Source organism: Poromitra crassiceps (assembly GCF_964638095.1).
Source record: "Poromitra crassiceps genome assembly, chromosome: 3".
Classification (NCBI taxonomy): domain Eukaryota; kingdom Metazoa; phylum Chordata; class Actinopteri; order Beryciformes; family Melamphaidae; genus Poromitra; species Poromitra crassiceps.
The window spans coordinates 2,431,120-2,456,119 of record NC_139625.1 but is presented as its reverse complement, the minus strand read 5'-3'; the positions used below and the strand labels follow the sequence as shown (position 1 = coordinate 2,456,119).

At 43.3% G+C, this 25,000-nt stretch overlaps 1 protein-coding gene across 1 annotated transcript in view; it reads left to right on the top strand.

Moving 5' to 3' along the window:
- The window catches only part of qkia (QKI, KH domain containing, RNA binding a), a 173,588-nt gene extending 158,550 nt beyond the window's left edge, over positions 1-15,038 (top strand). Inside the window, exons 5-8 of the mRNA XM_083633543.1 lie at positions 1,782-1,869; positions 6,839-7,261; positions 12,849-12,923; positions 14,238-15,038. Of these exons, the coding sequence (XP_083489669.1) occupies positions 1,782-1,869; positions 6,839-7,261; positions 12,849-12,923; positions 14,238-14,254 (603 nt within the window). The 3' untranslated portion in view covers positions 14,255-15,038. The remainder of the gene's footprint in view (positions 1-1,781; positions 1,870-6,838; positions 7,262-12,848; positions 12,924-14,237) is intronic.
- The last annotated feature ends 9,962 nt before the right edge of the window (positions 15,039-25,000 follow it).

Genomic DNA, 25,000 nt, shown 5'->3' with positions numbered 1-25,000 from the left:
CGCACAGATACACTGTGCACGTGCACATACACACTGTGCACGTGCACATACATACTGTGCACATACATACTGTGCACATACACACTGTGCACGTGCACATACACACTGTGCACGTGCACATACATACTGTGCACATACATACTGTGCACATACACACTGTGCACGTGCACATACACACTGTGCACGTGCACATACACACTGTGCACGTGCACATACATACTGTGCACGTGCACAGTATGTATGTGCACATGCTGTCGGCATGTGTACAGGGGTGTGTTGTGCACGTGTGCCTTTGTTTGAGCAAGCAAGATGTTGAAATGGTTTGAACAAGCTTTCAAAGTGCTACCTCACTTTGTAGCAATGAAAGCCCCATCGTGCCATGGATCTGACGTCAGGGAGGCCATGGATCTGACGTCAGGGAGGCCATGGATCTGACGTCAGGGAGGCCATGGATCTGACGTCAGGGAGGCCATGGATCTGACGTCAGGGAGGCCATGGATCTGATATCAGGGAGGCCATGGGTCTGACGTCAGGGAGGCCATGGATCTGATGTCAGGGAGGCCATGGATCTGATGTCAGGGAGGCCATGGATCTGACGTCAGGGAGGCCATGGATCTGACGTCAGGGAGGCCATGGATCTGACGTCAGGGAGGCCATGGATCTGACGTCAGGGAGGCCTTGCTTGACCGTCTTTGCACACCTTCAGTGAATGACACAAGGCCCTACTTAAATGATGATTTGTTTGTCATGGTTATTGAGTTAGCTTCAGGGGAAATGGAGTTGGAGGTGGAGGGGAGACAAAGGGAGGAACGGGGGGGAGGGATGGATTGGGTGTGAGTGGGAGGGAGGGGGTGCTATCTTAATTGCTTTCGTGAATGATTTCGCTGCCTAATTTGGCGATAATGACAGTGGCTGCTGCTTTTGTATTTATTTATCCAAACCTTAATTGACAGGCCTGACATTAGCCAGGGCGGTTATTGCGCGTTTGATTGCGCACAAGGGAGCGAAGAAAATTACAATAATTATCATTCTGATATGGATTATGAATATGCATTCTCACTCCTAACGTGTCTGTCAGCATTTTAGCGAGGACGAGGCACTGTGCCGTGACCACTGCACTTGAGTTGATCTGCATCTGGATTTGATGACTGTCCCTTTGAACAGCGAGGGGAGACGCTCACCGTGCGGACATGTTAACGTGTTTTAAATGCTGTGTGTTATTTGTGAATGTTAACGTGTTTTAAATGCTGTGTGTTATTTGTGAATGTTAACGTGTTTTAAATGCTGTGTGTTATTTGTGAATGTTAACGTGTTTTAAATGCTGTGTGTTATTTGTGAATGTTAACGTGTTTTAAATGCTGTGTGTTATTTGTGAATGTTAACGTGTTTTAAATGCTGTGTGTTATTTGTGAATGTTAACGTGTTTTAAATGCTGTGTGTTATTTGTGAATGTTAACGTGTTTTAAATGCTGTGTGTTATTTGTGAATGTTAAGGTGTTTTAAATGCTGTGTGTTATTTGTGAATGTTAAGGTGTTTTAAATCCTGTGTGTTATTTGTGAATGTTAAGGTGTTTTAAATGCTGTGTGTTATTTGTGAATGTTAAGGTGTTTTAAATGCTGTGTGTTATTTGTGAATGTTAAGGTGTTTTAAATCCTGTGTGTTATTTGTGAATGTTAAGGTGTTTTAAATGCTGTGTGTTATTTGTGAATGTTAAGGTGTTTTAAATGCTGTGTGTTATTTGTGAATGTTAACGTGTTTTAAATGCTGTGTGTTTTTGCAGGCGGAGGGAGAGGATAATCTGAAGAAGATGCAGCTGATGGAACTGGCCATTCTCAACGGGACGTACAGAGACACCAACATCAAGACACGTAAGCATACAAACACAAACACCAGCCCATCTCTGTTTGGAACATCATACAGTTAGGCTCATATTTGAACTGCACACAGGCCGTTTGGAGAAACACTCACAATCACGCTAAGTTATATCTCTCATCAACTAATAATGTTTACATCCACTTACATGAATGTTTAGTCTGATCTCTTGTGCACACACCATCCATACTGTCTCTGACCACGAGCAGATAGATACACCTCTTTCTTTCCAAACAACTTAGGTCTACTGACACAACCACCTGCACACTCAGGTCTACTGACACAACCAGCTGCACACTCAGGTCTACTGACACAACTAGGGATGGGCATTTCTAGCAAAAACACTATTCGAAATTCGCTGGCCAAAGTCGACTTTTAATCGAAATTCGAAAATGAATAAAAAAAATTAAAAATGTAAAAAAAAAAAAAAAATTAGGGTGAGTGAAATGTTGCATTGTCTCCCCTGATTCTAAGTCTAAGGCTTTATTAATTAATAGAAAAAGCTTCTGCTGTGGATTTTTAGCTCAAACAAGCATTGCACCACTGAAGTAAAGAACATGTTACATGACATTGACATTTTTGAAAATAAAAAACAGTTTTGACAATCATGAGTGGTTCATTAAATATTTAGTAGGCTCAGGTCTGAGTGCCAAAGGGGTGCCAAAGTCACCCCATCTCCCTCTTCATGGGATTTCATCCGCCATTCATTTTTCCATAAACCTTGCTTAAAATGCTTATAAAATTTGTTTTACTTGCTCAAACCAAGCGATTCGACTATACTTAGAATCAGGGGAGACAATGCAAGATTTCACTCACAAATTATATATATACCGTAAATTCCGCACTATAAGCCGCACCGGACTATAAGCCGCAGCAGCAAAATGGACTGTTTTTTACATATATAAGCCGCACCGGACTATAAGCCGCGGGTGTTTTAATGTTTTTTTTTTTTTTTTTTTTTTTTTTTTTTTATGTTTAATTACCATATGTAAGGGTTCGTGCACAGAGGGGATTGTCGGGAAAGAGATGGCTGTTTGAGGAAGCTCCCATTTATTAACATTTCAACAAAACAACATAGCACAACACCACCTGTGTTTTTTTTTACAGTGCACACAGTGTCCGCGGTGTGGTGAAAAGAGGGCAAGAGAGGAAATTAAAACAGAAGTGGATTTATAGTTAGAAAGAGTGCTAAAGAAGAGAGAATTCTGTTTTTTATTTATTTTTTTGCTGAAAAAATCCATAGATAAGCCGCACCGTTATATAAGCCGCAGGGGCCAAAAAAGGCCAAAAAACGGGGGAAAAGCCGCGGCTTATAGTCCGGAATTTACGGTATATATTTTTTTTTTTACTTTTTTTTTTTTTTTTTTTCGAATTTCGACTTTCAATAATAAAAGTCGACCTTGATAATAACAACGATTATTCGAAAATTCGAAATTCGATGCCCATCCCTAGACACAACCACCTGCACACTCAGGTCTACTGACACAACCACCTGCACACTCAGGCCTACTGACACAACCACCTGCACACTCAGGTCTACTGACACAACCACCTGCACACTCAGGTCTACTTACACAACCACCTGCACACTCAGGTCTACTGACACAACCACCTGCACACTCAGATCTACTGACACAACCACCTGCACACTCAGATCTACTGACACAACCACCTGCACACTCAGGCCTACTGACACAACCACCTGCACACTCAGATCTACTGACACAACCACCTGCACACTCAGGCCTACTGACACAACCACCTGCACACTCAGGTCTACTGACACAACCACCTGCACACTCAGGCCTACTGACACAACCACCTGCACACTCAGATCTACTGACACAACCACCTGCACACTCAGGCCTACTGACACAACCACCTGCACACTCAGGTCTACTGACACAACCACCTGCACACTCAGGTCTACTGACACAACCACCTGCACACTCAGGTCTACTGACACAACCACCTGCACACTCAGGTCTACTGACACAACCACCTGCACACTCAGGCCTACTGACACAACCACCTGCACACTCAGGTCTACTGACACAACCACCTGCACACTCAGGCCTACTGACACAACCACCTGCACACTCAGGTCTACTGACACAACCACCTGCACACTCAGGTCTACTGACACAACCACCTGCACACTCAGGCCTACTGACACAACCACCTGCACACTCAGGTCTACTGACACAACCACCTGCACACTCAGGCCTACTTACACAACCACCTGCACACTCAGGTCTACTGACACAACCACCTGCACACTCAGGTCTACTGACACAACCACCTGCACACTCAGGTCTACTGACACAACCACCTGCACACTCAGGTCTACTTACACAACCACCTGCACACTCAGGTCTACTTACACAACCACCTGCACACTCAGGTCTACTGACACAACCACCTGCACACTCAGGTCTACTGACACAACCACCTGCACACTCAGGCCTACTGACACAACCACCTGCACACTCAGGTCTACTTACACAACCACCTGCACACTCAGGCCTACTTACACAACCACCTGCACACTCAGGTCTACTGACACAACCACCTGCACACTCAGGTCTACTGACACAACCACCTACACACTCAGGCCTACTTACACAACCACCTGCACACTCAGGTCTACTGACACAACCACCTGCACACTCAGGCCTACTGACACAACCACCTGCACACTCAGGCCTACTGACACAACCACCTACACACTCAGGTCTACTGACACAACCACCTGCACACTCAGGCCTACTGACACAACCACCTACACACTCGTAGCCATAGGACAACCTCTATCCCTTTCTTCCCATCTCTCTTCCTCTCCCTTCATCCCTCCCTCCCTCCCTCCCTCCCCCTGCTCTCCAGATGCCATGCCTCTGCCTTCCTCGCAGGCTGGGTGGTCTGGAAGCCTTCAGTGTACTTATTCACCTGCATGATGTCACTTATTTCACGCATCGACACAGTTTGTTCTTTAATCACCAAATGCCATTTCTACACCCATAGTCGTGCCTGTGATTTGTGCCAACGCAACGCAACACTGGCGTTAGTGGTGTCTGCTCAGTGTAATGAATGTCTGCAACGCTTGTTCTTAATTGTCGTTCTGAATTCAATGTAATAATAACATAATTGGGTCTGCCTCGAATTCAAGTGAATCATAATGAACTGGGCTCTTTTAGATACTGTAGCACGGTTCCCAAATCATGACATTAAATCCCAAACTGATTGACTGTTGAAGTTAAATGTTCACATTTGCACAAATGCTACCTTTGATGAATTAGTCCACAATCTGAGCACAGTTTGGGGAGGAGGAGGGGGAATCAAATCAAAAGCCATCGTTATGAATGGTTGATCCAGCTTGTGTGGTCCGGTTCAGACTGAGCAGAACCACCTGGAGAACTATTGCTGTATATTCATCTGTCTGTCATCCAACCCAGATGGACTGCTGGCTCTGTAGAGGAGTCATATCTGCTATAAGGCTAACGACTTGAGTGTAATGTGGCTCCATTATGGCTCCATTGATCTTCATATGAAGCCAGAGGCCTGCACGTTCCTCCATCATCACGTCTCCTCTACTGTGACCAGCTCCATCTCTGTTGTTGTTGTTGTTGTTGTTGTTGACCTGTTTGATCACCGATGCCACTTCCAATAAATGGATGTGTAGCCTTGGTTGCCATGGTGATGTGTAGGGCTGGTTGCCATGGTGATGTGTAGGGCTGGCATGGATCACGGATAATCCGTGACCCGTACGGATCAGCCCCCATGGTTCGGAAAGTGGTTCGGAACGTCAATGGTCCGCGGACCCCCCCCCCCTTTTGTTTCATTTAACGTTTAACGTTAGTGTATGAGAACGCCCAGCGCAGCCAGACACAGACAGGCATAATCATGGCAAGCACAAGTGAGCTTCCTCATCCCTTGTTGCTGCTGTAAAGTCTCTCTGAAGGCTGTGGCTAGTGGCTACTAAAGACAAACTTATTTCAACACCTCTGAAAAAGCACAGAAATGCGATCAGCGTGTTGCGGGCTGCACAAGATAACGAGAGCCACAACACACACACACACACACACACACACACACGCGCGCACACGTTTCACAAACACATTATCACCGGACGGTGAAATGTTGCCTTAGGACACATAACAACAAAACAACACGTGGGGCCACTGAGTAGCTTAACGTAGCATCAACGTTATATTTCCAGACTCACCTGGTCTGGTCTGTACCCGTGTCAAGTGACTGCAGGTTGTTAGCAAGCAACAGCCACGAAGTTAGGCATAGCAGTGCCACCTAAAACAGGAAGTTGGGTTGTTCTGCCTTCAGAGTAAAAGCATACATTGTGTCACTTATGAGAAAAATATATTTTTTGAGCTGTGCAGGGCAACAAATGGTTAGAGAATTATAATAGTATTAAAAAAATCTAATCGAAAATCTAATTTTGAGAGAAAAAATCTGATATATATATTTTTTTGCTGATCCGAAAAATCCGTGATCCGTGGCTCAAAAATCCGTCACGCGATCCGATCCGTGGGTTTTCTGATCCGTGCCAGCCCTAGTGATTTGGTATGCTTTGAATGATGGCTGTGCATTGGGATGATTATAGCCGCATTGTATGCTTCTTGTGTTTGTGTTTTGGTGTGTGAGGGCTTATTTTTGATTTCTTTATATTTGGTTACGTTGACTTTTCCTTTGCAGCACATTGTGGCTTTTTTGGTTCACCACCATGATCATTGCATGGACTAATTTTCCCTTTTTCCTCCCTTCTCTCCCTGCCACTTCCTCTTCCACTTCCTGCCTTTTGTATTTTCACTCTTTACTATTCACCTGTGATTTGGATCAATCGCACCACCACACTTTGTCTCTCGTCTTCTCTCTGTCTCTGTCTGTCTCGTCTTCTCTCTCTCTCTCTCTGTCTCTCTCTCTCTCTGTCCTTCGCTCTCTTGCTTATGGCAGCCCCCCTTGCGCTCTCTCTTGCAGCAGCGGCCGCGGCCGCTCAGGGCACTCGCCTTATAGCGGCCCCTAATGGCCAGATGTTGCCACATCCGGCACACCGGCACCAGCCGCCCGCCGGCACGCCTATCATGAACATCCTCCGGCCTCAGATGGCCGCCATGATGCCCAACGGCGCCCCCGCCCTGGTGCCCCCCACGGACGGCGGGCTCATCTACACCACCCCTTATGACTACCCTTACGCCCTGGCGCCCACCTCCCTGCTGGAGTACCCCATCGACCACAGTGGGGTTCTAGGTAAGAGAGCCTGGGGGAGCATGGGAGGTCTGGCCAGCTTTAGCCAGCCCGGACAGGAAGGCTTGTTTTACCCCGGAGGGGTGCTGGACGCAGCTGTCATGAACCAGCACAATCAGGACTTGTTGAAAGGTAAATATGTCGTGTCCACCTGAGGAGCAAAACAAACAGACAAAACACTCACACAGGGTGGAGGTGGAGGTGATACTGTTGCTAACGGGATGAGCAGCTTGTGTGGCTGACATGGACGCTATAATAAAGGGGCAAAGGGGGGTCAGAAGTCATCTTGTTAGGGCGAGGCTCTTTGCAGTTTACTTTTTTTTAGATATAATTTAAGATCTTAAAAGTAAAATTTGTTTTTTTAGCTCCTCTCTCGCCAAGCGGCTATGCTCTCAGGTTTACGTAGCCTCTGTTCAGCCTCGGTCTGAGAGGAGGTGTGCCGAGTCCGAGACGCGCTCCCGTATAAACGCAGCCTGCTCCCGTAGAGACGCAGCCTGCTCCCGTATAAACGCAGCCTGCTCCCGTATAAACGCAGCCTGCTCCCGTATAAACGCAGCCTGCTCCCGTAGAGACGCAGCCTGCTCCCGTAGAAACGCAGCCTGCTCCCGTAGAGACGCAGCCTGCTCCCGTATAAACGCAGCCTGCTCCCGTAGAGACGCAGCCTGCTCCCGTAGAGACGCAGCCTGCTCCCGTATAAACGCAGCCTGCTCCCGTATAAACGCAGCCTGCTCCCGTATAAACGCAGCCTGCTCCCGTAGAGACGCAGCCTGCTCCCGTAGAAACGCAGCCTGCTCCCGTAGAGACGCAGCCTGCTCCCGTATAAACGCAGCCTGCTCCCGTAGAGACGCAGCCTGCTCCCGTAGAAACGCAGCCTGCTCCCGTAGAGACGCAGCCTGCTCCCGTAGAAACGCAGCCTGCTCCCGTAGAGACGCAGCCTGCTCCCGTATAAACGCAGCCTGCTCCCGTATAAACGCAGCCTGCTCCCGTATAAACGCAGCCTGCTCCCGTAACCCTTTCATGAACGAGCACGGAGGCGTGTTCGGTCTGCCGGCAGATTCCTGCTTCTTTTCAAATCATTTCTCCGTGCTGCTCTCTGCAGGCAGGCCTTGATGCCTGGAGAAGGTCCCGCTCTCTCTCTCTCTCTCTCTCTCTCTCCCCCGCTGGAGGTGTTCATCAGATTCCTCCCCCTTCCTCCCCTCTCTCTCTCTCTCCGTTGTCTCAGCGTCACCCCTGTTGAACTGCAGCTCTGTGCTAATACCTGACATTCCCCTTAGTGTCTGTGTCCAGACTACAGTTGGACCGAGTGCTGTATTATATTATTGTACTCATTCTCAGCTGCGCTTCAGGCCCGACACTACCGCTACCAAAGAGACCAGCGAGCGTGCATCGAAGACGCAAACTTGAGTCTGCGTTCTGTTGCTTTGAGGCCGTAGCGACCGAAATGCAAATCGGCGGCCGTGTATTTTGGACATGAGCGATGGTTTTCAGCGGGGTGTGTTCGCTCTCAGCGGGGTGTGTTCGCTCTCAGCGGGGTGTGTTCGCTCAGCGGGGTGTGTTCGCTCTCAGCGGGGTGTGTTCGCTCGTGCTTTAATTGCTGCGATACGCCTCAGATGTTTGTCGGCGGAATCATCCGACACACCGGCCTGGTTTCCCCTGACCCGCGGGCTGCCTCCAGGAGGCTGACTGGCTTCTCTCTCTTTAACTCTCAGGGTTTACACCAGCTTAGTGCATTTTTATTTACTCACGCTATCGATCGCTGCCTTCAGCAACACAGGGCCCTGTGGAACACGCGCGTGCTCACACACACACAGGCGCGTGTGTTTGTCTCTGCTGCCTGCCTGTGCTGGTGTATCTAGCCAGCATAGACTTCAGTGAGTGTGAGGAAACGTCAGGGCCATCTGCCGCTTCAAAGTAGGCGTAGGTGGCTGTGTAGTCATCCGCCAAAACTGAAGACACACACACACACTTTGCTTGTCAAGTCCAGTCCTTTTCGAAATTTTCAAAACTTACTTCAAAAATGGCCCAACTTCCCCAGGAAGGGCTTGTTTTTTTTCTTTGTTTTTGTTTTTTTCCCCCCTTTCCCGCACCGAGTGCAGAGCGAGCTTTCAACTCGGTGTCAGGATGACCCATGGCGCACGTCCAGCAGGTCCATTTAGCCACTGAAGGTTACACACACAAATCTGTGGAAAGTGTCTCACTGTAATGAACACAGTCTCTGGCTCCACACCAGCCCAGATACACCACGCTTACTGGATACAGATACACCACGCTTACTGGATACAGATACACCATGCTTACTGGATACAGATACACCATGCTTACTGGATACAGATACTCATGCTTACTGGATACGGATACACCATGCTTACTGGATACAGATACACCATGCTTACTGGATACAGATACACCATGCTTACTGGATACGGATACACCATGCTTACTGGATACAGATACACCATGCTTACTGGCATCTTAAATAAAGCCAGAAGAGAGATGACCTCCACAGTGCTAAGATGGCATCTTGCTGAGTTCCCTTCTTTTTCCCCTCTTTTTTCATAGTCTTAAAGGCCGGCTTTACCGTGGGGAATATGAATATATATTCAATCTCACGCCCCTAAGGTTTTCGAATCCGTTGAAATTTTTGAAATGGGTTGTTTCCCGGCAGAGATATCACCAGAAATGCACTCTGTGTGTGTGGGGGGGGGGGGGGGGTGCGGGCACCCGAAATACTACATTTCCCACAATGCACTGGGCTCGCGTGGCCTTCGTTTCCAGGCCCACCCCTCAGGCATTTGGCTGATATCAAACTCCAGTAGGTGGCGGTAATGCACATATATGCTTGCCAACCGCCATAAAAGTCGAAGAAGAAGGCTTCGACATAAAAAGATTTAGTAGAAGAAGAAAAAATTACAAAACATCAAAAAAAAAAATGCCTCCAAATTGCACCAAATTTAAACGGTAGTATATATGTCCAGAGATGTCTTCATAAAAAAAATGTCATGCATTTTAAGGCATTTTTGTAGGAGTTTGATGTTGTGACTAATTCATGTAAAAATGTGTAAAATCGGGTACATTGCTCAGCGTTGATTTCGTTACTTCAACCCACCTATTACTAGATGTAAAATTTGACGGCCTTTCCAATGCCGCCAGTCCCGTGTCTGTCCGTGCTTCCGTTCCAGAGATAATGGTCTCTTTGCAAGGAGCTATGGAAAGCTAACCTAGCTACCATAGGCTAGGCGGTTGAACAAGATGGCTGCCTTTTGCTTTTCTTCGAGACCTCTGAAGGGGCGTGGAGGACCTCTAGAGGCGGGACCATGGCTCACAACACTTGTAGTTCATAGGCGCTCGACTTCCGCAAGGCGGACTCGGGCCAGAAGACGCGTAACGCGTCGGCTGGCCCGAAAAATATGTGAGAGATGGTTGATAGGTCAGGCAGGGAAGCACCAATTTCAAAAATTTCAACGGATTCGAAAACCTTAGGGGCGTGAGATTTAATATATATTCATATTCCCCACGGTAAAGCCGTCCTTTAATGGGCCATTCATTACATTCAGGCTTCACCTTTCACGCTGTTTATGACCCCTCTGTCGAGTAGAGTTGAGACTCCTGAAGCTAAATTTATGCTTTGTCGCTCCACACGTTTTATGACCCCTCTGTCGAATAGAGTATAAAGACTCCTGAAGCTGAATTTATGCTTTGTCGCTCCACACGTTTTTATGACCCCTCTGTAAAATAGAGTTTAAAGACTCCTGAAGCTGAATTTATGCTTTGTCGCTCCACACGTTTTTATGACCCCTCTGTCGAATAGAGTATAAAGACTCCTGAAGCTGAATTTATGCTTTGTCGCTCCACACGTTTTTATGACCCCTCTGTCGAATAGAGTAAAGACTCCTGAAGCTGAATTTATGCTTTTTCGCTCCACACGTTTTTATGACCCCTCTGTAGAATAGCGTATAAAGACTCCTGAAGCTGAATTTATGCTTTGTCGCTCCACACGTTTTTATGACCCCTCTGTAAAATAGAGTTTAAAGACTCCTGAAGCTGAATTTATGCTTTTTCGCTCCACACGTTTTTATGACCCCTCTGTAAAATAGAGTTTAAAGACTCCTGAAGCTGAATTTATGCTTTGTCGCTCCACACGTTTTTATGACCCCTCTGTAGAATAGAGTTGAGACTCCTGAAGCTGAATTTATGCTTTGTCGCTCCACACGTTTTTATGACCCCTCTGTCGAATAGAGTATAAAGACTCCTGAAGCTGAATTTATGCTTTTTCGCTCCACACGTTTTTATGACCCCTCTGTCGAATAGAGTATAAAGACTCCTGAAGCTGAATTTATGCTTTTTCGCTCCACACGTTTTTATGACCCCTCTGTAAAATAGAGTTTAAAGACTCCTGAAGCTGAATTTATGCTTTGTCGCTCCACACGTTTTTATGACCCCTCTGTAAAATAGAGTTGAGACTCCTGAAGCTGAATTTATGCTTTGTCGCTCCACATTTTTTAAGCTGCGTCTCGACAGATGTGACGTCAGAAGCGACCGAAAATAGTCTCTCTCCACACTTTTCTTGGGTGTCGCCTACCTTGTGGAATTTGTTACGTCACGGACACCGTCATATTTTGTCGCGCACTGTGATTGGCCAGCAGCTTCCTCCACCGGGGAGAAACCGACAGGGCTCGGTGTGGGTGGAGTCAGAACTCGGAGTGGGCGGAGTGATGCGGGGAGATACAGACGCGAGGGCCAGTGGTTATGTTTGCATTTAGGACTCGGGCAAGATGGTTTCACAGTGATGAGGAAGATGTTACAGCCGCTAACAAACCGCTCGCGGTGAAACTGAGGGGAGAGGAGGCGGGGCTCGCTGTTGCCGCGGAGACCACTGAAAACCTGTCGCCGAAGTATAAATTAAAAACGTTGTGCGACTCTTTTATTTCTGTCGAGAGACACTTTTTATTTCTGTCGAGAGACACTTATCAAAAATGTTGAGCGCCCTGCCATAAATCAACCTTTAGCCCTCAACATCTCCGTTTTTTCTGCTGCAATACCTGAACATACAGCGTGGCACCGATGCGTTTGTGCCACGTACGCTTACAGCGAGAGAGATCACGCCGTGTAGGAAGAGGAAATCACTTGTGACAAATTTGGGAGGGAAAAAAATGACATCCTCTAGCGCCGGTGAGCAGATTGACTCGGGGAGAGAAATGTGAAAGAGGAAATGAAAGAGAGGGAAGGAGAGGCAGGTGGTGTCTGGCTCTATTCAATTACCATCAGAGCTCTATTGGATTTCCCCCCACCTTTCAAAATAAAGCGACAAATGTCTCTCAGTTCCCTCTCTGGATCCCACAGGAAGAATCACATTCTTTTTTTCCAGACAGCCCAAGAGCCTGTACCCCCCTGCCCGCCCCTTTAAAAAAGAGTCCTACATATAACTGAGCACTGTGGAATTTTATTACCTAAGTTATGCATTTATAAATACCAAGTCAAACTCCAAAAAGATGTATTATTTTTTCTATTGCATTTTTCTAGACGTAAAAAAAAAAAAAAAAAAAAAAAAAAAAATCTGTGTGTGGTGTCTATATGTATAATATTCTGTACGATATGTTATTATTCTGTGTATCATTGTATTATGGGAGCATTCTAAATGATATGGTTAAAACAATGTGAATGTGATGAGTGATGCCTGTTTCTCTTTCTAACCTTGTGGACGATCTGTTGCGATCTGTAGGTGCAATGGCCTCTAAAGTGCGGCGGCATGACCCGCGGGTCCATCCTTACCAAAGGATAGTGACCGCTGACAGAGGTCAGTTTAGTCTCTAAGCTACACTCTGCTATTGTTTTTGATGCATTGCAATGATTATTATGCCTATTATGCCTTGATGCCTTAGTTTGGAATTTATATATTGTCTGTATTGTACTTCTTTTTTTTTTTTACGTTCCACCACCGCCTTTTCCCACCCCCTCCACCCCCATACATCCACGCACCAGCTAAATGGTTGACTGTGGTATGCACATTTTGTTTACATTTAGTACTTCACATGATATGATGTAGATTGTATGTATTTCGATGCTCAGGCAAAAGCGATCTTAATAGCGATTGGTTTACGCAGCGCGGCTAGTTGTTGGCAGGCGGTGTTTTAAAGGTGTTCAATGACATTCCTTGTGACGTGAAATTTAGAGCCTCAAATGCCGTGTGATTTATCTCCTGGGCTCGCGAGGAGACGCGGCGCTATACTGTAACCGCTTATCCACCAACAACTTAGTAGGCAGGAGAGGAGTAGCCGTGCTGCTGCCAGACGCCATTTTTTCATTGAACGTTTTATTTAATTTGGGATTTTACTTTTTTCTACGGAAGACAGACACACGCGCACAGACATTAAGCTGACGTAGCTTGCATTCTCTCCAGTGTGCTTACAAATAAAGCCAAGAGACATTTTTTATGATATTTCAGTTGTACATGAGGTACTGTTCATTTTATATTTGAGCATTTTATATCGAATGTATTTATGATTCCTGTGTATATAATATATATATAATATCTATATATATATATAATATATACTGATAAATAAAGAGAAAGAATCGGAAAGCATCGATTCATCTATTCATTGCACACATAACACTAGTCACTGTTACCCATCACATAACTTTAGTTATTGAAAGTCTCCTTACCACTAATCACACTGTTTGTAACTTGCATTCCAACTTGAAAGAAACTAAAACACTAGATTTTTTTTGTTCTATTTTGTTTGTCTGTTTGGCCTCTCTTTGCTTCTGTTTGTTGGTTCTGGGGGCAATGTAGCGCTTTGATTAAACCCAGCGAAGCCACCTGATTGAGGGGGTGGGGGCTTTAGTAGTCGGGGGGGGGGGGGGGGCTCTTGATGTCATGGCGTCATGATGTCATGATTAGAAGCAGATTATCTGGATTGATCTCATATTGGCAGAGGAATTAGGGTGAAGGAGGGGGGGGGGGGGGGGGAGGGGGGAGGGGGGCAACACAAAGAGATTGCATTCATTTTATTGTTAAAATGATGTCATTCCAGTCTCTTCTTGCTGACACTAATATCCTTTCTATCTTTTGTTTCTGTTTGTTTTGTTTTTGTTTCTAACCACCTAGCCGCCACCGGCAACTAACACATGACCTTCTGACCTCTGAACTCTTCACCCAATGACGAGCCGCCCCAAGCCTGCCTGCTGATCACTTAACTGGTAATTGCCTTTGCTAGCCTCTCGGACGCAAGTGAGAGAGAGAGAGAGAGAGAGAGAGAGAGAGAGAGAGGCACCTGCCCGTACAGTTACCCTAACATGTTTTGACGTGGGGGAAAAAATAATTGAAACCAACACAGACTCTTCATAGAAACACAACCAAACCCTACAAGTTGTGTGAGATTCGCCCCCCCCCCCCCCCCCCCCCTGCACCCCCTCTCTGTTCATTGAGTTTAATTCCCATTCTGTCTCTTTCTTTTTCTTCATGAATCATATACTGGGTGGATGTGTGCGTTTTAATACTTGTTACTCATAAATCTGCACTGAATTATATAGCAATAAAGACCCCGCCCCATCCTGACCAACACACAACCCCCCCCCCACACCCACCCTCTTTGAGCGCTGTGATTTGGTGACCTCACTAGCATGAAGTAAACAAAGCTGAAAGCCAATTGGAACTCAAAGCATTTGGGTCTCACAGCAATGACGAAACCCCCCCTCCCAAATGTGCACCCCGTCCCCCCCCATCCCCCCGTCCCCCTCCCCTCCAAAAGAAACCCCCTTAGAGCCCCCCTACCTACCTACGCCCACCAACACCCACTTCACTGGGGAAGAAAAAGAAATGGAAGGGGAGAGAACTTGTTTAGTTTGTGTCATGTTTCACATGTAGTGCAGATGTGAAGCTCGGCCCCGTCAACACAGCTTTCTGTCTGGTTTTTTTAAGCATGGCTGAATTGATTTGCAAATGGAGCTGTTTTTTTATGATTTCTGTGTTTTTTTTTTGTTCTGTTTTTCTCCCTCTTTTTTTTGGTTTGTTTTTAATCGAGTCATTTTCTCCACTTTGATTTGGATTTCTCTGTTCACATTTTACTAATTAGCTTTTTGTTCGGAAGGACTACTCAAAAAAATCGGCAGGTGGTTAGATTTGTGGGGGGGGGGGGGTGGGGGTGGGTTGGGGGGGGGGGGGGGCTTTGAGCAGGTAGCTGAAACTAGGAAGTGCTTCCAGGCGAGATGGGAAGGTGACGATGGGTCTGTGCGTTCTTTTCTTTATTTTATTAATACTATAATGAAAGTAGGATGTGTTGTGGGTTTAGGGGACAGTGGAACAGTGCATATAACCTACTAGCTACTGACCATTGCTACGCCCCCCCCACCCACCCACCCACCCACCCACACTGCATCCATTATACAGTGCCTGATGCATTTAGAAGAAGAAAAATATCTCAACCAATTAAACGAGCTGTGATCAAAAAAAAAAAAAAAAAAAGTATTAAGTGTGCGTATTTAGCCAAAGGGTTTCCCATTGAATTATATATCTATAATTATGTATCTATGTCTCGGAGGGCTCTCTTCATGATTTTAGAGTTTGGAAAAGGTGTGTGAATTTGTGGTGCCTGCCTTCAGCCGGAATTGACAGCCAGTCAGTTAGATGATTATTCTCCCCGCTTTAGTTTCTCCTGAAGAGAAAAACAGGCAATTAACACTAAATCAAGATGCTCCTCAGTTACAGTACATTGCCGGGGGGGGGGGGGGGCGGGCGGGGGGGGGGGGGGGGGGGGGGGGGGGGAGGGTCTCTCGTGCTTTTGTCAATTATTTGTCATCTGCCTTCTATTTTGAGTTGTTTCATCCACAACTGCATTGCCAAAAGAATGTTTTGTTTTGACTTTTTTGATTTAATTTCGGGCTTCTTTTTTCCCCTCCCCCCCCCCCCCCCCTCTTTGTTTGTTGTTGTTACATCTCATCATTTGGCCAATTTGTTGTGTTTAGTGTGTTTTTTGTAACCCTTTTATTATTATTATTATTATTACTTTTTTTTTGCCGCTAATCGGGACATCAGGGTGGCATCATATGAGCCATCCTGCAAACGAGAACAATCTATTTTGCGTTTTTAAATTCAGTGTTTTTTTCTCTCCCGGTGACGATACATTTATTCTCAACTCGTAAGAAGTGCATCCACAATGTGTCACACCTCGCTGTGATCGTAGTCTAGCTCCTGAGCCCCGTGACCTTTTGTTCAACTCTTTTCTCAAGAAAAAAAAATATAGGATGTGAAAGCCATGCCTGCCTGTTCAAATTGCTTTATACATACCTGTTATATATATATAAATATATATAAATATATAAAAATGTAGATACCTGTAATTGCATATACGAATACAGAAGAGAACAAAATTAGATAATTTTACAGGGTGCTGGAGAAGAAGAAAAAAATCTATTTTTGGCAATTTTAGCTTTTTATACTTAACTTGCAGTTACAAAATATGGAAAAAATACAAAAAAAAAATAAGAGGCGTTTAAAACAGTAATGTGGAGGACAGAAAAAGAGCGGGTGAGGAGAAATGCTGTGACCTTGGATATTGGCTAGGAAAATGAAGACCAAAACGAGTCAAACCCCCGGAGGAAGTTGCAAAGAACTAGGTTTGAGTTTGAGTGAGACGGACACCCCAGAGGATCAAATCCAAGTGCCTTATCGACAGTCCTTTCTGTTTCCTGAGTATTACGATTATGTTCAATAAAAATCCAGCACCAACTGAGATGGCGCAGAGAGGAATGGCTCGTGTTACCCGCTCGACACCGCGCGCCGTGGTGCTCGCTGCCAACGTTCTTCTATGCAAAAAGGAATAGCAGTCGTTTGACCAGCTAAACAATGTGCCATGGTTTTTGTCTTCCGCCACTATTTTTTTCTTTCCTCTCCTCGTCGACCCTTTTACTCTGCCACGCGCGCAGGTTTTTGTTCTCTTTTGATTTTTGATTTGAATGATTATTATGAATTATTGTCTTGATTTCTTTTTTGGCGACTGTGACTTAACTCTTCCAAGAACAAATTTGAACTGCCAATAGCGATGCAGTAGTCTGCCAGGACGTGTTTTGATCGTGAGCTGAGAAAAATACATGCATAAAATAGGAGGAAAAGGATCTGGAAAAGGGGGGGGGGTTGGGGCCATGGGGCCTCCTCCCCGTGTCCTTCAGACAATAACGCCAACGATTCATATAATCATCAGATTTACCGCCGACAAGCCACGCTGCTGGATATCGAAAACGTGCCCTAAGCAACTCCATTTCACAGCCAAATAGTTTCCAGTTATTGGAACAACTGGCAGTTTATCGCCGGGAAAGGTACAAATAAACTGTTTAGATTGAGTCGAGGAACCCCTCGGTCGTCTGCTCTTCTAATTCGTAGTCCCTCCATCATGCTGTTACAGCGAAAGGTCAATGAATCTGTTTTTCAGTGTTACTCTTATTATTATTATTATTATTATGATGATGATGATGATGAACTCTTCTTTTTTTTAAATGAAATGCAATATTAACGTGGAGCACGAGATGGCAATTATTCAGCATTTGACAGTATTAAGAAAAAAAGTCCCTCTCCAATGTTACAAGTTGCTGTGTCATTGTGAAAGGCTGGATAAGTCCATCAGGTGAAGGTGAACTAGCGTATTCTCTCTGGCCTGCCTACTACATGTATGATAATGTAATTAACAGCCATTGTTACAGGTTTATAATGTATTTTTCTAATCTCATTTTATATGTATATTAATCATGTTTCTGACTGCTTTTTTTTTTTTGATGAAACCCACTGCAACTTTTTTTTTCTAAACACCCCTCTCTTCCTCCCCCCCCCCTACCACCCCCCCCCCCCCCTCTTACATCTTGAAAACTGTCTCTTGTGGGGAGTGTTGCCTTTTTCCCTAGTTATATTTTGTTTTGTTTTTCTTGCCAATTCCTAGCTTGTTTAACTCATTAGCAACTTTATTAGTTTTTCTTGTCATAAGTATTTTTACATGCTTGCATTTAGTTTTCATGGTGTATGCTGTTATTTTTCTTATTAACCTCTTGGCATTTATTTTAATAAAACATTCTTAGTAAGAATTTTACTAACTTGCTGATATTTTTGTCTTGTGTTTTTAACCAGTTTCATGAATGTACTACCTTGGTCTGGTTCACGGACTAACACAATTAAAACTGGTGTCTGGCCACCATCACTCACACACATGCACACACACACACACCGACCTCTCCCAGTTGCTGCACATGCACACATGTAGAGCTGCAATGAGTAGTCGATTAATCGGTCAATAGAAAATTAATCGCCCACTATTTTTATAATCGATTCATTATTTTTGCCAAATTTCTAAGAAAAAAATACAAACATTTTCTGGTTCCAGCTTTGCAAATGTGAATTATTTTCTGGTTTCTTTAGTCTTCTTCTATGTCAGTAAACTGATGATGTTTGGGTTGTGGACAGGACAAAAGAAGACATTTGAGGAGGCCATCTTGGACTTGGATTGAAAAGTGATCGTCATTTTCTCACCGTTTTGTGACATTTTATAGACCAAACGACTAATCGATTAGTTGAGAAAAGAATCGACAGATTAATCGATAATGAAAATAATCGCTAGTTGCAGCCCTGCACACATGCAAAAACACCCATTAACCATGCTAAATATACACTAATTCGCACACACAGCCTAACTGGAAATGCACGAGTCGATATCCCTCCCTCACCTCCCCCCCCCGCTCAGCTCACGCACTCTCTCACCTTATTGCGCTGGAATTGAAAACCAATCTGCTGACACTTTTCATACTCTCCAACCCTTAGGTGACAGTCACCTCTTCCATCCCAGAATAGGGCCAGTGAAGTGAATGATCTGGAGTGGTTTAGTGTCTGCCCTGGTACCCGTCACCTCCTTCACCCTCCATGAGTTTGCATCCCTCAAAGGAGAGATTTGCCCTTTGTCACAATTGTGTAAACATCTGTACGCACTGGCCTTGTAGATCCAGATCATCCAGCCTAATCCTGAAATACAAATCCATTTCCCGCAGATATCTCTTTCTCAATCCAGTCGTTAGCGCAGGGCTAGTCTTAATCTGGGCTAGTCTTAATCTGTGCTATTGTACGAGGAGAGATACTGCCTGGTATCATCTAAAACATGAGTGTTATTCTTGTATTGTTGCCTTGGATCGTGCAGAACGTCTCATCGGCGCACATAGAGGCAACAGCAAAACGCGCTCGGGGACAAATGAATATGTGGCAGTTGTGTGATAGTCTAAAGCTGTCCCCAATCTCTTTACTGACACGCAGTGAACTCCACGGCTTGTTCTGCCTGGATAGCGGCATTAACAGTTATCACCAGCTGTCGTCTGTTTGGTCGACACTTTTCCCCCCATTCAGCTCGTGGGCTTATTGATATAATGGCTAACACCGGGCCATCGGGGGAACGTCTATAATGCTTAGAAACACACCAGTTAGGCCACAGCGAGCCAATATGAACCACGTCGGGATCAAATCGAGTCTTTTCCAAATGTAAAATGTTAATGTGGGCTTTAGCCAGTGAGTATTTATTGTTGTGTTGTGTGGAGTTTTTGTGTGAAACACTGCCAGGCGGAGTGTGTGTCGTGGGTTGTTGTGCTGCTGCCGTCGGTGCACTCGTCCCCGGGTTCACTCGGCCCTGTTCTCTCTGCCACCACCTGCACTAATTCAAGGTATTTGACACTGACACACGAGCAAAACGTGATTAATCTCTTTGGATGATGACTTTAACCCACTGAGTGATGATGGCTCCAGGTGGCTTTCTTTATTGTTTCCCTTCTTTTGCGAAAGTAGGCTATCTGCACCACAACAACAACAACAACAACTTGGCCTTAACCGTTTTAATTATTTTCATGTCTCAGCAAGCAAACATGGATTAAAGTGTCTAACATCTAACTTAACATTCTCTCTCTCTCTCTCTCTAATTATTAATATTATTTCTTTGATGGGATATTGGGTGGTTTCTGCTGTAACACCTGCCTGTACACCAGCAAGCTAGAGACAGACATTGGATTACTGGCAACCAGCCCCGACCCCCCCCCAACAAATAATTATCCTCTATAATTAAGCTTTTATCAATTTAATAATTATTTTTCAGTTTATGTAGAATTGGTTTTTCTTCTTTGTTTTTTTATGGATTGGCTCCTCCGCTCCAAATGGAACAAGTTGAGCTCAAATCTGTCCATTAGCAGTGGATGATTTCGCTGTCAGAAGCGTTGCCTTTTTACGTCAGTGAGGTTTTCAATGGCTCGCCTTTAAAAAAAAAAAAGAAGGAATTAGCTGATGAAAAAGACACTAAGTGGCAAGTTATTTTCCAGAGCACAACGTAACCACAAACACTGCCTAGAATATCGCATCTGTGAGTAACAAGTGCCTTTTGTGAGATTGGAAAATTATATATTTTTGTACTTTATCATTCAAGTGCCAATTTTCTCTCTCCCTTTCTCTTGCCCAAAGCTTTTTTTTTTGTTGAGTACTAAAAAAACAAACCTAAATGCCCAGGCTTTTCTCAGCACAATGTACATAAGATGAAGCATTTTTCTGCTTATTGAACTGGAAAGATTTGACCAAAAAAAGGGGGGGGATTTGGTCACAATTGTTTCCCACCATTAAACTTCGGTTTAATTGTTCCTCCTCTAGATTGGATGAACTGAGATATGTTTTGTCTGATTGGACCACATTATGCATCGAATGGCTAATTTGCATACTGTCATCTCCAGCCAAGTTCTCAGTGCCTTTCCAAGTCTAACGCGGGGCATTTAGTGTATTTCTCTACTAACTAACTGCCTTTTCACCTGTTCTTCTCAATCCTCTCTTTTTTTATAAACATTCCTCAAACGAGCTAAGCGGCAGGTTATAACCGATCAGTATTGGTCTCTCAGTGATGTAGCACTCAGGTGGTTAAAGGGCAAATGCTACCAAAATTACAGACTGAGAAATTTTAGCCCCACTGGATTTTTGTGTGTTTTTTTCTGTCTGTGATAAATGTGCGTCGAAAAGTTTAATAAAAAAAAAATGAAAAGCTTTTCTTTTCTATTTTTTCCCTTCTTTTTTGAAGTTATACTAGTATGATATATACTGTAAGTTCCTCATCCATATAGTGGTGCACTAAAATCTGTGAGATTTGTGTTTTTCTTTGTGGAGTTGTAAGTTTTTACGTGAAGTAGCCTTTATTTGGTTCTGTTTAGTGTTTTTTTTATAGAGGGTTAGAATAAGAATCCTGAATAGGGTGTAAAGCATGTAATGAATCCTGAATAGGGTGTAAAGCATGTAATGGCAGTTTTGTTGCTCACCCCAAAAGAAAAACAAAAAGGAAAGAAAATGTCATGTGTGCAATAAAGAACCATATTTACAAGCTTCACTCTGACTGCTCTACCTGGACTGGTCCTTGCTTCTTTATCAATGGCGTCATTTCTTCGGATTTGCCGGGACTCTGGGCCCCGGGGCCGTTTAAAGAGGTAGGTGTTCCTCATTTGCACTGACCAAAAGGTGAAAGTTCACCACCGGCAAAATCACTGCATAAGCTCTCCCAAGTGAGATCAGTGTGGAAACGCTGACCCTCCTGTAACCCTCTCCGGAGGTGGTATTTGCCGGTGAAATCCTTTTCCTGGCCTCCAGTCATTTTGATGTTTGAACTAGACTTTTAACGAGGCAACAACTGGCACACGCCTGTTTCAGAGCCAACAAATCACTGCTTTCCTCTCAACTGCACTGCAACATGTGGGCCGGACTTTCCAGACATTTTTTGTGAACGTAATGAGGCATGGGAACGGGTTAGGAACACGTTGAAGAGGTTTACATCAGGTTAAATATGGACATCTACGCAAAACCAAAACTCAACACCAACAACAGAGACACTGAACTGTTTGAATACAGGCTGACTATATGTATACACACCCATTAAGATACACTGAACTGTTTCAATACAGGCTGACTATATGTATACACACCCATTAAGATACACTGAACTGTTTAAATACAGTGACTATATGTATATACACCCATTAAGATACACTGAACTGTTTGAATACAGTGACTATATGTATACACACCCATTAAGATACACTGAACTATTTGAATACAGTGACTATATGTATACACACCCATTAAGATACACTGAACTGTTTAAATACAGGCTGACTATATGTATACACACTCATTAAGAGACACTGAACTGTTTAAATACAGGCTGACTATATGTATACACACCCATTAAGATACACTGAACTGTTTGAATACAGTGACTATATGTATACACACTCATTAAGATACACTGAACTGTTTAAATACAGGCTGACTATATGTATACACACCCATTAAGATACACTGAACTGTTTAAATACAGTGACTATATGTATACACACCCATTAAGATACACTGAACTGTTTAAATACAGGCTGACTATATGTATACACACCCATTAAGATACACTGAACTGTTTGAATACAGTGACTATATGTATACACACCCATTAAGATACACTGAACTGTTTGAATACAGGCTGACTATATGTATACACACCCATTAAGATACACTGAACTATTTGAATACAGTGACTATATGTATACACACCCATTAAGATATACTGAACTGTTTGAATACAGTGACTATATGTATACACACCCATTAAGATACACTGAACTGTTTAAATACAGTGACTATATGTATACACACCCATTAAGATACACTGAACTGTTTAAATACAGTGACTATATGTATACACACCCATTAAGATACACTGAACTGTTTAAATACAGGCTGACTATATGTATACACACCCATTAAGATATACTGAACTGTTTGAATACAGTGACTATATGTATACACACCCATTAAGAGACACTGAACTGTTTGAATACAGTGACTATATGTATACACACCCATTAAGATACACTGAACTGTTTGAATACAGGCTGACTATATGTATACACACCCATTAAGATACACTGAACTGTTTGAATACAGGCTGACTATATGTATACACACCCATTAAGATACACTGAACTGTTTCAATACAGGCTGACTATATGTATACACACCCATTAAGATACACTGAACTGTTTGAATACAGGCTGACTATATGTATACACACCCATTAAGATACACTGAACTGTTTAAATACAGGCTGACTATATGTATACACACCCATTAAGAGACACTGAACTGTTTGAATACAGGCTGACTATATGTATACACACCCATTAAGATACACTGAACTGTTTGAATACAGTGACTATATGTATACACACCCATTAAGATACACTGAACTGTTTGAATACAGTGACTATATGTATACACACCCATTAAGATACACTGAACTGTTTGAATACAGTGACTATATGTATACACACCCATTAAGATATACTGAACTGTTTAAATACAGTGACTATATGTATACACACCCATTAAGATATACTGAACTGTTTAAATACAGTGACTATATGTATACACACCCATTAAGATATACTGAACTGTTTAAATACAGTGACTATATGTATACACACCCATTAAGATATACTGAACTGTTTAAATACAGTGACTATATGTATACACACCCATTAAGATATACTGAACTGTTTAAATACAGTGACTATATGTATACACACCCATTAAGATACACTGAACTGTTTAAATACAGTGACTATATGTATACACACCCATTAAGATATACTGAACTGTTTAAATACAGTGACTATATGTATACACACCCATTAAGATATACTGAACTGTTTGAATACAGTGACTATATGTATACACACCCATTAAGATATACTGAACTGTTTAAATACAGTGACTATATGTATACACACCCATTAAGATATACTGAACTGTTTAAATACAGTGACTATGTATACACACCCATTAAGATACACTGAACTGTTTAAATACAGTGACTATATGTATACACACCCATTAAGATACACTGAACTGTTTGAATACAGTGACTATATGTATACACACCCATTAAGATACACTGAACTGTTTAAATACAGGCTGACTATATGTATATACACCCATTAAGATACACTGAACTGTTTCAATACAGGCTGACTATATGTATATACACCCATTAAGATACACTGAACTGTTTAAATACAGGCTGGCTATGTATACACACCCATTAAGATACACTGAACTGTTTAAATACAGTGACTATATGTATACACACCCATTAAGATACACTGAACTGTTTAAATACAGGCTGACTATATGTATATACACCCATTAAGATACACTGAACTGTTTAAATACAGGCTGACTATATGTATATACACCCATTAAGATACACTGAACTGTTTAAATACAGGCTGACTATGTATACACACCCATTAAGATACACTGAACTGTTTAAATACAGTGACTATATGTATACACACCCATTAAGATACACTGAACTGTTTAAATACAGTGACTATATGTATATACACCCATTAAGATACACTGAACTGTTTCAATACAGGCTGACTATATGTATACACACCCATTAAGATACACTGAACTGTTTCAATACAGGCTGACTATATGTATACACACCCATTAAGATACACTGAACTGTTTGAATACAGTGACTATATGTATACACACCCATTAAGATACACTGAACTGTTTGAATACAGTGACTATATGTATACACACCCATTAAGATACACTGAACTGTTTGAATACAGTGACTATATGTATACACACCCATTAAGATACACTGAACTGTTTAAATACAGGCTGACTATATGTATATACACCCATTAAGATACACTGAACTGTTTAAATACAGGCTGACTATATGTATATACACCCATTAAGATACACTGAACTGTTTAAATACAGGCTGACTATGTATACACACCCATTAAGATACACTG